At 60.4% G+C, this 13942-nt stretch overlaps 1 protein-coding gene across 5 annotated transcripts; it reads right to left on the bottom strand.

Moving 5' to 3' along the window:
* Window positions 1-1589: 1589 nt before the first annotated feature.
* Window positions 1590-13588, bottom strand: IKBKE (inhibitor of nuclear factor kappa B kinase subunit epsilon). Of its 5 annotated transcripts, none has more exons than XM_068659930.1 (22): window positions 13236-13586; window positions 11910-11998; window positions 11638-11738; window positions 10764-10904; window positions 10545-10674; window positions 9987-10216; window positions 9560-9720; window positions 8994-9104; window positions 8662-8841; window positions 8281-8483; window positions 8073-8137; window positions 7846-7937; window positions 7260-7361; window positions 6511-6586; window positions 6311-6423; window positions 6084-6160; window positions 5824-5863; window positions 5233-5334; window positions 3886-3982; window positions 3277-3389; window positions 2943-3014; window positions 1590-2224 (listed from the first exon to the last, which is right to left on the bottom strand). In XM_068659930.1, the coding sequence occupies exons 1-22, from the start codon at window positions 13256-13258 to the stop codon at window positions 2191-2193; spliced, it is 2352 nt and encodes a 783-aa protein (XP_068516031.1). In that variant the 5' UTR covers window positions 13259-13586; the 3' UTR covers window positions 1590-2190. The 5 variants fall into 5 exon arrangements, with proteins under 5 accessions (XP_068516031.1, XP_068516032.1, XP_068516033.1 ...); XM_068659931.1 differs by having other exon boundaries at window positions 9987-10168; window positions 13236-13585; XM_068659932.1 differs by lacking the exon at window positions 11910-11998 and having other exon boundaries at window positions 13236-13587.
* Between the last annotated feature and the right edge of the window lie 354 nt (window positions 13589-13942).

The raw sequence follows: 13942 nt of genomic DNA on the forward strand, positions 1-13942 counted from the left end.
AGGAGCCCAGGGAGCAGCCCGGCAGGCCCGGACTTGGCTGAAGGCTTTTGGCTGAGCCAACGCGTGTCACCTCCAGAAAACGTGCTGGGAAGGGAACTGGAGGAAGGGTGAAGGGAAGATCTGGGTGTTTCGTTCCCTGCTGAGGGACAGGTTCGGGCAGGCACGCTGAGCATCCCCGCCGTGGCTGAGTCAGACGCGTTTGCTTGCCCAGGCAAAGGCTCAGCCCCTGCTTCCAGCGGCACCACCGGGAGCTGCGTGGAGCCGCCCCGGGCTCTGCTGGTGCTGGTGCTGCCCAAAGCCCGGCTCTGACCTCCCCGAGCACCAGCAGCCGGTGGCGGTGACCAGGCAAACACACGGCCATGGGCACTGATGTGTGTGTGTGTGCATGCCCTCAGTGTGTCTGCAAGGGGTGGGAAGAGCTGGGGAACTCTGCCTGCTCTCTGCCAGGAGCCCCCTGGGTGTAAAAGCTGCCTCGGAGCCTCACTGACCCCATCCCCTGTGCTGGGACACGGCTGCCACCCTGCCCGGCTTCCCTGCAGCCCAGGCACTTTCCTGTCACCCATCCTGGGCTCCCTGCAGCACCACGGGCTGTGGGATGTGTCACAAGCCATAAATCACCCCAGGGATGGGCAGGAAGAGGTGGACAAAGGGGGTGGCACACCCGATGCTTCCCACAAAGAGCGCCTTGATACCATCGCACGCTCACAGTCCGAAAACCCGGGCTTCCCCTATCACTGAGCTGCAGGCGAGCAGCTGACTCAGCTGATAACCAGAGGATTACGGCTTCTCGTAACACCCAAGGTCAGAAAACAGGAGGAAATTTGGAGCATAATGCATTCCCCAACAAAGGACTGGGTGCAGCCCTGATGCAGAGCAGCAGGGCCCGTCCTCACCGTTCTGGGCTCTTCCTGGCTGTCAATGAGGAGGGAATAATGAGCTCCCCATCCCTGCCACTCCCCTGGGGCATAAAAGGAGAGCTTCCTGCTTGCATCCTTCCCAGAGCAGCTTCAGACATCCCCAGCAAGCCCCGAGGTTGCCTGCCTTGGTTCCCTGGTCCCCGTCCCCATCCCTGCTGCAGCCCTGCCACCCAGGCTGTCGTCACCTCCTCAGATGAATGCACATTTTCACCCCGTATTTATTAATGAGGTGGATGTTTAGGATTTCTTCTTGTCTTTCACCCCAAAGAAATGTGCCTGCTTTCTCTCAGGGGACTCGCCTTGCCTGAGATTTTGCCTCGGCGTTCACCAACCCCCCAGGTGAGGTTGGAGACGTTTCAGTGAGGGTTGTTTGGATGCGGCACACACACACACACACACACACACAGACACACACAGACACACACACACACACACACACACACACACACACACACACAGACACACACACACACACACACACACACACACACACAGACACACACACACACACACAGACACACAGACACACACACACACACACACACACAGACACACACACAGACACACACACACACACACACACACAGACACACACACACACACACACACACACACACACACACACACAGACACACACACACACACACACACACACACACAGACACGTCCATAAACACTGAGCTCAGTGGCATTTATAGAAAGGCACCAAAACAGAGAAACCTCCCCCAGCTTCCTGCGCCTGCTGCCATCCGCAGCCCGGGACGGGGCCGAGCTGGGGACAAGGCCGGGAGGGGAGGCAGGAGGAGGGGGGGCAGGGACGGCCGCTGTGCCCCGAGCCCCCTGCGGGCAGCGCTGGAGCCGTCCTGGGCCGGACCCGGCCTCTCCTCCATGGGGTGCAGCATCCCCCTGCCCTGGGCTCTGCCCCAGCCCGCGGGGCACCAGTGAGCACAGGAACGTTAACAGGGGTGGTAATCCCTAAACGGGCAGGAGATCATTTCTAGCCTCTTTATCACCCGACATCGTGGTTCAGAGAAGCTAGAGAACCGTGGCAGTCCTTCAAGCACTTGTCAAAAGGAAAAACCCTCGCTCTGCGCCAACTTCCCATCAAGTTTTCACTGGAGAACCATGCAAAGTGCCGGAGCGGAGAGGTAGGACCGGGGGCAGCTCCTCAGACACGGGCACCCGACTCGAGCACAGCGCTGGACCCACGGTGTGTGTGTGCTCCCCGCTGCCAGCAGCGCTTTGCTTCAGCACCTGCAAATCCACCGTGTCCTCAGAGGCCAGGAGTGGGGGCAGCCCCGCTCAGCCTGCGGGAACAAAACCAGAGGATTTGGCTGGGGAGGGCTGGGCTGGGCTGGTGCAGTCCCAAACCATGGCATGGGCTGGGCACTGGTGGCTGGGCTCGTTCCTGCGTCTGCTGCTATGAGTTCTTTGTGCCGTAAGCAGGCCAGACCTCCCTTTGTGCCCTGTTTTATTCATGGTGGATTTGCTGCAACAGCACGCTTGGTCCTATAGAAGCCAAGCTGGGGTGAAACCCTTATTTCATTTTTTCTTTCAAAATCCGATCTGAAGCTCTTTGAGGTTTTGGTATGGATATCCATGCTGGTTTGCATTGAGACCCTCAAAAAAAAGTGTAAAGAGGAAGAAACCCAAGGGGGGGCTGCCAGCAGTGGGATTCTGCAGGGAGTTCTGTCCAGGAGCAGAAAGCATCGGCTTCTGCACGGCAGCCAGCAGCTGCCAGCACTGAGCAGCACAGGGAAGGGCTGGAAGGAGGGCAGCAGGCATTGCATAGCTTGTGCAGTAGCTCATGCTTCAATTTCCAAGATAAACCCTCTCCTGCTGCCAGATGATGATGCAGACGTGGTGCTGCTGGAGGAGCTGTGCCAGGGGCTGTGGTCATGCTCGGCGCCGGGCTCAGCCGTCCCCACCACGGCACCGGGGTGCTCGTCCCCCAGCCCGCAGGCAGCACCCCCAGCACCCATTGCCACCCGTCCTCACCCCCGGGGCAGGATGCACCCCACTCACCGCTCGATGATGCTGTTGTTGAACTGGAGGTTGCACGTCACTGACTTCATCTGCTCCAGCAGCTCCTGCATCCTGCCGGACACACAGCGAGGGACTTACACGGGGGCTGCCCGGAGACCCCTGCCCACCGGAGAAGCAGAAGCGGTGGCTGAGCAGCAGGGATACCCCAAACCACGGGCACTGAGCCGGGATGACACCGCGCAGCCCCAGCCCCACACCAGCCCTGCAGAGCCGGAGCCGGAGCCCTGGTGCTGTCCCACGGAGGACGAGCAGCAGGCGGTGGCACTGTCCCCACGGCACCAGGCTGTCCATGAGCCCCCTTCCAAACACTCACTGGAAAGCCATCTCCCGGCGGGCCTGGCTCAGGGGGACGGGGGAAGGCACCGGGGGGACCAGGGCCGGGCTCCGTTTCTCCGTCAAGGCCATCTGGGGAAAGGTGTCCAACGCCTGCAGAGATGGAGACATTTGGCAGCTCCGGCACCCAGCGAGCCGTGGCCTCATCCGCGGGTGCTGTGTGCGTGCAGCCTCCCCGTGGGCACCCTGCTTAGCTGAGGGACCAGAGGGTGACCAAACGCTTGGGGAAATGACGTGTGTATGGTCACACCCTGCACACCACCTCGTCAGGAGAAGCAGAATGACCTAACCAAAGGGCATCGGCCGGTGGCTGTGCCCCAGGGTGTCAGATAATCCACCGTGACAGCTGGAGGTGACACATCGGCTCTTCTACCGCTGCCATTTCCTGCCTGCTGAGCACGAACTCCCCAGCGCCACGCCGTCAGTTTTGGACTCAGTGCCACGGCCAAAGGTTCACCCAACCCTTGTTCTGCTCAGCGGAGCAAAGCAAACTCCCAAAACTCCAAGCATAACCCCACAAATCCGCAGCAAGTTGTTGAAAGGCGCCCGGTGCTTCCCTCCCGAGCAGGGCGGCAGCGCGGGGACCTACGTGCTGCAGGCACTCCTGGCACTCCATCGCCTCCACGCCACAGGTGCCGATGCGGTTGCTGAGCCTCTTCAGATGCTTTTTTGTCTCACACACCTTCCTAGAAAGGAAAAATGACGGTAAAAACCCCAGTCAGTGTTTGTCAGCAATTGAGATTATCAGTGGTTTTTTGCGTGTGTGTGTTTTTGTTTTTAATTTTAATTTTGCATCGCTTTCTGCAAACCAAGCTGGCTCAGTGTTAAAATCCCGAGGGAAAGATTCACCACGGTGTGGTGACTGCAGCCGCCACAGGCAAGGCCATCCAAACAGCACCGACAGCAAACTAATTAGGGGAAGCGTGGCTTACATGGGGCCAGCTCCAGAGCACCGCTTCTGCCTCCTCTGTCCCCCGCAGAGGACTGAGCTCCTAGGCAAGGTGGGTGCCAGGTTTTGTACCCCACCCGTGGGCTCTCCTCTCACACCTGAAGCCCATAAAGGTCAGAACATTCCCCCCTCAGCCCACCCTGCCCAGGCTCCAGCCCATGGGAACCCCTTTAGGTTTTGGGGCTGATCCCCTGATCCTGCCAGCTCTGGGGCAACGGGGCCACGCAGCCAGCAGGTGCCTCAGGAGTGACACAGCCTAGTATAAAAAAAAAGTTTGTTTTGGCCTTAAAAAAGGAAGAATATTTAAGGTGAATGGTCCACCTCTGGTCCCCAGAAAACAGCCACCGCACCACAAACCCTCGCTGCCAGCAGGAAGAAACCCAAAATAAGGCAATTACAACTCAAGTAAAAACAATTTTTAAATATCCAGTTGTGACTCACGATGCGTCCTGCCTAAGGACAGAAAAAACAGATGCAAAAATACTGCAGAAAAACAAGCAGCAGCTTCTCTCCTCCTCTGAGTAAAAGCAGAAGCTCTGCTTGGGCACGGACGGGGCTCGTGCTTTGGGGACGGATTTCATCCTGGGACAAAGCTGCCCCCGAAGCTGAGGGGAGATTTAAGAGCAGCGTGAGGGGATGTGGCAGGAGGTGAGCCCCACTGTGGGTTATAATTTCTGCCCCCAAAACAAAACCTCACCGTGGTGAGGGTTTGCAGAGAGACACCCCCAGCTTTGCCTGCTGAGGTAGAGGGGAGGGCGCAGGGGAACCGCCCGCTGCCCCTGGGGACCTTTGGGCATCTTGGACAAACCCTGGCCTAAAAATCCCCCCAGCACTAAATCCAGTGCAATGCTCATGCCAGAAATCGGGACCAGGTCAGAGGCAGAGTTCGATCCTAAGGCACTGTAGAAAATCCTCCTCCCGCCCACATGTACGGCCCGTGGGAACGGACGATCTGCTCTACAAGCCCCAGACCCCACGTGCTGGTACCTCATCCTGCTGCCGTGCAGGGCCAGGACGTCCTGGTACTGCCGCACGCACTCGTCCTGGAAAATCAGCAGAACCTTCCTGGCCAAATGCCCCAAATTCACCCTGAAAGCAGGAGAGGCAAGGGGGGAAGGGAGCAGATGTTATTTCCTGAAAGGCACGAAAATGAAAAGCCCAGGTTACACAGCAGCAGGACTGAAGCCGAACGGGTGGAGAGGGACTGGACAAGTGGTGGTGCCAAGAAAATGACACCAAAGCAGGACAAAGAAGAGATTTCAATTCTCCTCTTTCAATGGAAAATGAAAGGAGAATTTTTACAGATAGAAAAGCCCCACGGGCACTGTGCCACCTCTGAAAGCCAGGCAGGTAGGGAAGCACTTCCCCAGAAATGGACACATCCTAAAGGACCATCTCAGGGGATAAACGAGCCCCAGACTGAGCGAGCAGAGCGGCAGCAGCCGGCCTGAAATGTTCTTGTGCCCCGCAGGGCTCTTTGCCCCAGGAACGTTTTGCATCCCCGTGAGTTGCTCTTGGAAATGCCAAATGTCCGCCTGGCAATGCTTTGGGGCCAGAAGGGGAGGGGGTGCTGCTTACTTGTCCAGCTTGTGAATCTGCTCCTCGTTGTAGCCCAGCCCTGGGGGAGGAAAGACACAGGTCACCTGCCGGAGCCAGCTCCACGCATTTTTGTGCTCCTAACCCAATAAATGGGCAATTTCACCATGCCCAGATCACTGGGGGTCTTTTCAGGGCTTCATTCCCTGGGATTACTGTCACGGGACAAACCAGCAGGGAAATAATTTGTTTCCCCCCCAGGTCAGTGCAGGGACGCCCCCCAGGTGCACCCCGGGACTCACGCGGACAATTCCTGGCCTTCCTGAACTGCTTGTGTATGAGCTGCATCTTCTCCAGGCAGCACTCGAGCTGCTGGATGCTGTGAAACAAGGACAGGGAAGGAGGCATGAGGCCACAGGAGGAAGGCTAGGAGATGGGGTACCCGCCCCCAGTTACCCAGCTCAGCCCCAAAATCAAACCCAAGCCAGCAAAACCTTCCCAGGGGTTTTGGTAGAGCCGCTCTGCAAACCTTTTGTCTTCGTGCGCTTGTTGCCCGTGCTGCACCAGCTCGGACAAAATGCCATCCAGTGCCCCCTGGAAGTCGTAGATGCTGTGGGAGCACTGGGAAAGCTCCTCCACGACCTGCAGGTGGGGAAGGGAGGTGGGGGCCGGCTCCTGCCAGCACCGCCCGCACCCATGGGTGCTCCCAGCCCCTGCCTCGCTGCTCACCCTCTGCAGCCGGCTCTTCACCACCGCCAAGTCCTTCAGAGCCGGCAGCCCGCTGCCTCCGGGAAGAGCCTCGTACCTGAGGACAAGGAACATTCCTCAATATTCAGGGGTGGAAATGAACAAACCATCACCTGGGCACAGAAACACCTCCCTGGGGGAGCGGGGCAGTGGTCGGCTCAGGCAATAAATCCCAGCTCAGGCACCCAACCACGAGATGCAAAGCTCTGATCGGTAAAACCTCGCCCCGTGGTGTCCCATTTGTTCCAAAATGTCTGATTCTATGTGAGCTGGCCTCACGCTGGCTGATGGGGAGCACAGCACCTGGGCACAGCTCCCCCCCGCCTGCCTCCTCCTCGTGCTTACTCTGTGGTCGCGGGCTGCAACAGCCCAAAAACCCCGAGCAGGAGCCAGAGCCCAAGGACTCCTCCTGGGCTCACACAAAACCAGAGCCTGATAATTAAAAGCTGAAGCAAAGAGGGAGAAGCAGCCACGGCAGCTCACTTCCCACGCAGTCTGCACAAGGAGCAAAAAAAGCCTCTTGCGCTCCAGATGCCAACTCACTCCTGGAATTTATTCCTGATTATTCAGGCACCTTGGAGACCCCATAGCTGAGCTGTGACATTGGGATGACGGCAGCAGCATCAGAGCCTCCCCAGCCTGCTGCCCTGGCACCTTTGTGGGTCCTGCCTGCCCCTGCTCCCAGCACCCAGCACCCAGCACCCAGCCGGCAGAGCCAGCCCTGCACTTACAGCCCGCGGGTCTTCACCTCCAGCAGCTGCAGGCTGGTGAGCACCGTGTTCACCCCTCTCCTCTGCTCCAGAACCCTCGAGCACTCCGATTTCAGGTTCCCACTGCCACAAGAGAAAATGGCCCGTCCTGTTTTCTGCCTGCCCCGGCAGTGCCAGGGCTCAGCTCTCCCCCCCGGGCTGCTTGTAGGAGAATGAGGGGCTGGGGGCACTGGGAGGGGCTGGGATGGGTGGGAGGGTGCTGGTCAGTGGGCACTGCACAGGTACGGCACAAGGAGCTCCTGCCCCAGGGGAATGCATTAGATGGTGAAAATGCACCAAGAAGGTTTTAATAATGATGATGATGTTTTCCTCAGCCTGAAAAAGGTGACCCAAAAGTAGCAAACGGGGGCAGGAACATCCTCAGACACTGAGTCCCCATTGGGGTGTAGCCCCCTCCCAACCTGGCACCTGCGTCCCTTGTATGGGGACGCTGTGCTCCCTCCCAGTGCCCCCACTGCCTGCCAGAGGCTGGAAAACCCCGAGCGTTTCAACCCTTAACACAAATCTCCCGGTGAAACGGGGAGGGACAGGCAGCCCCGGCACTCACATCACCCAGTGCAGGCCCCTGGCCACCAGCTCCTGGCAGCGCCGCAGCGCCTGGGCGATCCGCAGCGTCTGGTGCACGGCGCCCACTGCGCTCTGCAAGGCAAAGGGGTTGGACCCGATGATCTCTCGGGGTCCCTTCCAGCCCCTACAATTCTGTGATTCTGTGAAAGGGACGGTGCTGGTGGCTGTGTCCCCGCTGCCAGGCTCCCCGTGGCCATCCCCACCTACCTTGGCGGTGCTGCAGTCGGCCACGACGTCCACCTTGGGGACAAACTTTGGGAAGTCGAGCGCCGCTGGAGAGGTGGAGAGCAGTCAGCCAGGGGGCTTTCAGGGAGACCGGCAGGGACGGCTCCTGCCAGCCCTACAAGCCCCCGAGCTGCTCAGGGTGTCAGGAACGGGAGCAGCTGCGATGCTCGAGGCTGCCGGGGGTACTCACGGTCTCTGTATCTCACTCCCACCACCTCTTCTGGCTGCTCGGCGGAGCTCAGCAGGGTCAGCGGGCTGTGCTGCGCGGTTCTGCAGAAGCTGTGGGCCTGCAGGTTGGGATCCAGCTCGTAGGGGTGACCTTCATAAAAATATTCTTGATGGTGGGGAGCTATGCTCGTTTGTTTGAAGACAGCGTCTAAAAACTTGCTGGTACTGAAAATTAAAAAAAATATATGAAAGGATGGGGAATGAGCCGTGAGGTTTGTGTTCAGGTTTCCATCGCTTTAGCAGGCTGCCGGCATCTCCTCGTGGCAAAACTGCGCAGAGGCCAGCGGGGCCCCGCTGGAGCTCAATTCCCAAATTCAGCCGGCCTCTCCCGGGGGCTCCTTACGTGTTGTAGGGGTGGATGTAGATGCGATGCGAGGAAGCCTGCTGCAGGGAGAAGACGTCGACCACGATCCTGTGCAGAATGTCGTTGGTTTCTGCAAAAAACTGATCGAACCCCCAGCACTTCTCCTGATCCGCCTCCAGGATATTGGCCAGGATGGGTATGAGCTGGTCCTTCAGCCCCCTGCGGCAGCAAGAGGAGAACGAGGAGAGGTTTTGTGCATATTGCTGTAACCACAGGCCATGGGGGGGGCTCGGCAGGGGCAGGGTGCAGCTGCAGCCCCACGGGGAGCGGGGCCGGGATGCGGGACCCGCAGTGCCACTGGGGACACTCACGCCGAGAGCTGGCAGGTGACGGGCAGCTCGTAGCTCCACTCGATGCTCCCGTTCTCCTGCCTCTGCACGCCCGCGATGGCCCCGGGGGGCTTCTCGGTGGTGATTTTGTACCTGGGGGGAGGAAACGGCTCGGTTTGTCCTCGGTGAAAGGAGCCAGGAGACACCTGTCTGGGCACCACGGCCCCCGGGTGCAGCAAAGAGGGAAAGGAGAGCGTGTGAGCGGGCTGGGAGGGCACAATTTACAAAAAGAAAACACAACACAGAGATAGAGAATAGCTCAAGAAACAGTCAAAAAGTTTCACACGAACATTACCCCTAACTTCTTCAACTGTTTAGCCCCTGAATAAATATTTGGAGGGTAAGCAGGACAAATGGACACGGCCCCCCACCATGCTGTGTGTGCTCCCCGCACCGCAGAGAGCACGCGGCCAGCCACGAGCTACGTTTCCAGGCTCTCTGGGTTTTATGGGGTCGAGCCACCTGCAGTCAGAGGGTGCTGCAGGCAGGCACCGAGCCGCCACCAGCTCGTCCTGCAGCCCCCAGCCGCCGAGCCCCCCGGTACCCACATGGTCTCCTTGTTCCTGCGGGGTCCCCCGAAGGGGACAAAGGGCAGGCTGCCGGTGGCAGCGTGGTAGAAGGTGACGCCGATGCTCCACAGGTCGACGGTGACGCCGTAGGCCTTCTGCTGCGGCTTGCGCAGGACGGCTCGCTCGTACATGTCCGGGTGCTGGAGGGGCAAAGCAGAGAGCGGCGCTGCCCTGGGGCATTTAAAACTGCTCCTTTGGGGCTCTTCTGCTGCGACCCCAAAGGAAAATGTGGCCCGGGGTGCTGCAAGCAAAATGCTGAGCCCCTCTCTTCAAAACTCGTGGCCCCTTTGACGTGGGGCTCTGCAGGTCACTGCTTCTCCCTGTGTCGCCCCGCTGTTGGAGGGATGGGGACTGGGACCCCACAGGACACCCCGTGGCCACCAGACCGTCCCCGTGCCCTACTCACGAGGTACTCCTCGGTCCCGTAGACGGACACAAACTTTTCGTCATCTTCCAGCTCTCGGGCAGCCCCAAAATCCGTCAGCTTGTAGATGCTCTGCCCGTCCTCGCCCACCAGCCGCATGATGTTGCCGGGTTTGATGTCCCTGTGCACCACGCCGTTCTCACGCAGGTGGTTCATCCCCGCCACTGGGAGCAGGAGGGAAGCGTGGGCCTGGAGCTCTCTGCTCAAGCGGGCTTTGGGTGAATGCAGGGGTAAAAGAAGGACCAGAGCGGGGACAGGCCCCAGGGCTGGCTGTGTGTTCATGGGAACCAGCGTGACTTTGGGGAAATGGAGCCGAGGAGCGAGCACGTGGGGAAGCACAGCCCAGTCCCATTGCTGCTGGGCACGGAGATCCTCGGGTTTCCCCCAGAGCAGCGCTCACCAACCCAACCTGCCCCAGGTGCTATCTCTGAGCATGCAGGCTGCCCTAAACGCCCACAACCCCAGCACCGGGTGGTCCCAGCCTGTCCCAGAGCCCCAGGAATGGGGACGGGGACGGGGACGCGCGCAGCCCCCGCTCACCCACGCACTGCAGCACGATGAGGAACTCGGGCTCGGCCAAGCCGAAGGCGTTCGCTGGGTCCTCGAGGACGTTGAGCAAGCTGCCACTCGAGCAGTACTCCATCACCAGCACCTTCTGCTTGCTGCTGCCCTGCAGCGGGGAGCGGCGGTGAGGCCGTGGGTGGCTGCCCCATCCCGGCACTGCCGGCACCGTGGTTTCCGAGCCGCGGCCCCGCTTACCGTCTCCTCCACGGCAAATAACCTGACGATGTTTTTATGGTTCAGCTTCCTCAGCATCTCGAACTCCCTCATCTGCACCTCCTGCGGGCGGAGGTAGCTGGCATTGTTGAAGACCTTCACAGCGACCAGCTCCCCTGATTTCTGGGAAAGGAGGAAAAGGAAAAAAAGGAAATGGAGCGTCACCCTGCCTGTGCCCCCAACAGCAGCGTTAGCTCCAGCACTGCTCTCTCAGCCCGCTCTGGATGCAAACTGTGTTCACAACAGGGCTTGCTTTCTGAACAGGCTTCCTCAGCCTTTGCTGTCTGCATTGCAAAAGCCAGAGATATTGCTCGGCTCTGTTTGCTTCCTGCCTCTGAAGCCCATGTGCTCGGTGGGAGCGTGTTTATGCTGCTGTCACAGTCCCCCGCCTGCTCCCTGCAGGACAGGGCTGTTTTCAAAGCATCCTCCCAGCCCCGAGCCCCGCAGAGACAGCTTGCTTAATAAACTTCAAAGGCCAGTGGGGCTGAAAGTCTCTGTTCCAGCCCTGGCAAGTGTTTGCATGATGTATGCAAATCGCCACGGATGGGGTTTTCAAAACCTCTGGGCATTCCCCAGAGCAGCTCCCACCCCGATGCAGGGAGCATCCGCACTGTGAGCCCCAGCGAGCCCTAAAAGCAGCCCTCACCCCACAGAACTCTGCTGGGGGAAGCAACCAAGGGAAAAAAAATGAAAATAAAACCCAAACAGCCCCAGCACTGCCGGCAGCTGCGGCTCACGGCAGGGCGAGGGCGAGCGGAGCATCCCCACACTGCGGGGCAGGAGGGCCGGGGCGCGGGGGCACCGTGGTTTTGGGGCATCCACCACCCCCTTATAACCCTCCCTGGCACCTCCTCACCTTGTTGCGAGCTTTGTAGACGGAGGCCGTGGCGCCCTGGCCCAGAAGATCGTCCGTGCTCCAGAGGTAGTTGGGGGTGCTCTGCATCGCCTGCACCGCCGCTGCGGGGAAGCACAGAGGTCACCCCGGCGGCTGCTCGCATCCCCCTGCCCGGCCCCACCACCATGCGCCCGGCCGTTTGTCCACCCGGCCATCCGTCTGTCTGCTCCTGGCAGTGCCCGGGGACGCCGACGGCACAGCATGGCCCCGGCACGCAGCTCCCAGCCTCCTACCTCGCCGGCGCCGCTCTGCGCCAAGGGCTGCGCATGAGAGGCAGGGAGGACGCCGTTGGCTCTGCCCAAAACCACCCGGCCGCTGGGACCTGTCGGGGCCAGCGGCAAAACACTGACAGATGCAAAAGAAAAAAAAAAAAAAAAAAAAAAAACACAAAAAGCACACACAACACACAAGCAAACAGAGCTGCAAGGTGGAGGGAGGCACCTCCCCGCTGCGAGAACAGAAACCTATGGGATTGCAAAACTCGCTCTGCGAGAATCAGCTGCGGCTGGAGGAGGAAATGCTTCAGCTTCCTGCTCGAGAAAAAAATTCCCGGAGTTGCAGCCGTCCCCAGGCCCGGGCTGGGACAGCCTCTGCTGAAGGCAAACAGCGCTGGGCACTGGCCAGCACCCAGCCCTGCCCGGGGTGGGCAGATGGGAGGCAGAGGCAGGGCAGGATGAGTGCCCGGGGGCTGTGTTTGGCCTCCATCAGCAGTGCCAGGCTCCCAGGCATGGTCCTGCTGTGCCCGTTTGGTGCTGTGGGCTCACTGCTGGCCCTGGCTGCCCCGGGGCAGGCTGCAGCATTGCGCATGGGGGTGTGCTCAGGGGGGGCTGCTGGCACTGCTCTGCTTACAGAGCCACCGGGTGCTCAAAGCCCCACCAGGGGCTTCTCCAGAGCAGAGAAGCCTGCAGCAGTCGGGCTTTTACCAAGTCTTCTCCATAGCTCCAGGAGGAGATGGATTTATCGTGACCTGTCCATCTCCAGGAGCTGCTTTACAGAAGTTACAGGTCCCAGAGGCTTCCCACAGCCAGCTGCAGGGACAGCTCAGCTCCTCCGGCTGTGCCCCAAAACCTCTCTGCTTGTGCAAGCCCAGCGTGCTCCCGGCAGCCGAGCCACACCAGGGGGCTGCTGCACGGCTCCAGCAGTGCCCACACACCCCGGGAGCACAGAATTATCCCTGCAACCACGTTCATTCAGCCCAGACCCTCCTGTTCCCTGGGGGTGTTCCTGCAGACCCCAGGCCCAGCTGGCTCCCGGCTGTACCAGCACTGCGGCGCTCAGCAGCTCCCCGGCCCCGGCCTTTGAGCCTGCCCCAGGTGAAGCTGCCCCAAAGAAGCGCAGAGAAGGCGAGAGGAAGCAGGTGCAGACAGAGCAAACAAGGCTGCCGCCCTCCCCAGCCGCAAACCCTTCCCCCATGTGTGTGAAGCACCAGATCCGGCCTGGCCCCAGCGCCTTCAAACACTGCCAGCGGCTGTCGGCAGCAAGCAAAGGGCAGAGGGGAGATTTTGGGGCATTCCCCAGCCCCGTCTGCTCCCGAGCTGCACCTTCAGCATTGCTCTCACCGTATTTCAGCGATCAAGGACATCGAGGACTTCTCATCTCAGCAGGGAAAACCAAGGGAGGCCGTGGCAGGGCTCAGCGTCACCGTCCCCACATGCATGGGGGCTCGGCCATGCAGCAGCAGCACCCGGCGTCCCCAGAGAGGGGCCAGAACCGGCCCCAGATGCTCAGATCCTGGCCCTGATGGGGAAAAAGGCGGCAGGGAGGGCACAGGGGGCACAGCCCAGGCCTGGAGCTGCTGGCTGAGGGGTGCAGGGTGCGGGATGTGGGGTGCTCAGGGCACCCTCCAGCTGCCTGCACACCCGGCTCGCTTTCCCTGCTCACTTTCTGCCTCGCAGTGCCCCCACCTCGCAGTGCCCCCACCTCGCCCTGCCCAGCCCCAGCGCCAGCAGCCCGGGTCCCTCCGTCAGGAATTTCTGTGGGCTCACAGGGCCGTGTCTGGGAGCTCTCCTGGCAGAACGGAGCCTGCATCTGCGTTTGAGTCTGCGAGCACGAGATGCACGCAAGGAGAGGATGCGACGCTTCACTGCCCTGCACACAAACTCCGTGCCTAACTCACTCGCTAATTATGGCCAAGCTTCGTTTCCCGGCCACGTGAGGGGCTGCCCGACAGAGCTCGGCGCGGTGCTGAGCCAGTGGGGCCCGGCGGCGGCCACAGCAGCCACAGAAGCGAGGCGCCGAGAGCAAAGCCACCTCGCTGCAGCTCCGC

Source organism: Anas acuta, chromosome 24, assembly GCF_963932015.1.
Source record: "Anas acuta chromosome 24, bAnaAcu1.1, whole genome shotgun sequence".
NCBI lineage: Eukaryota > Metazoa > Chordata > Aves > Anseriformes > Anatidae > Anas > Anas acuta.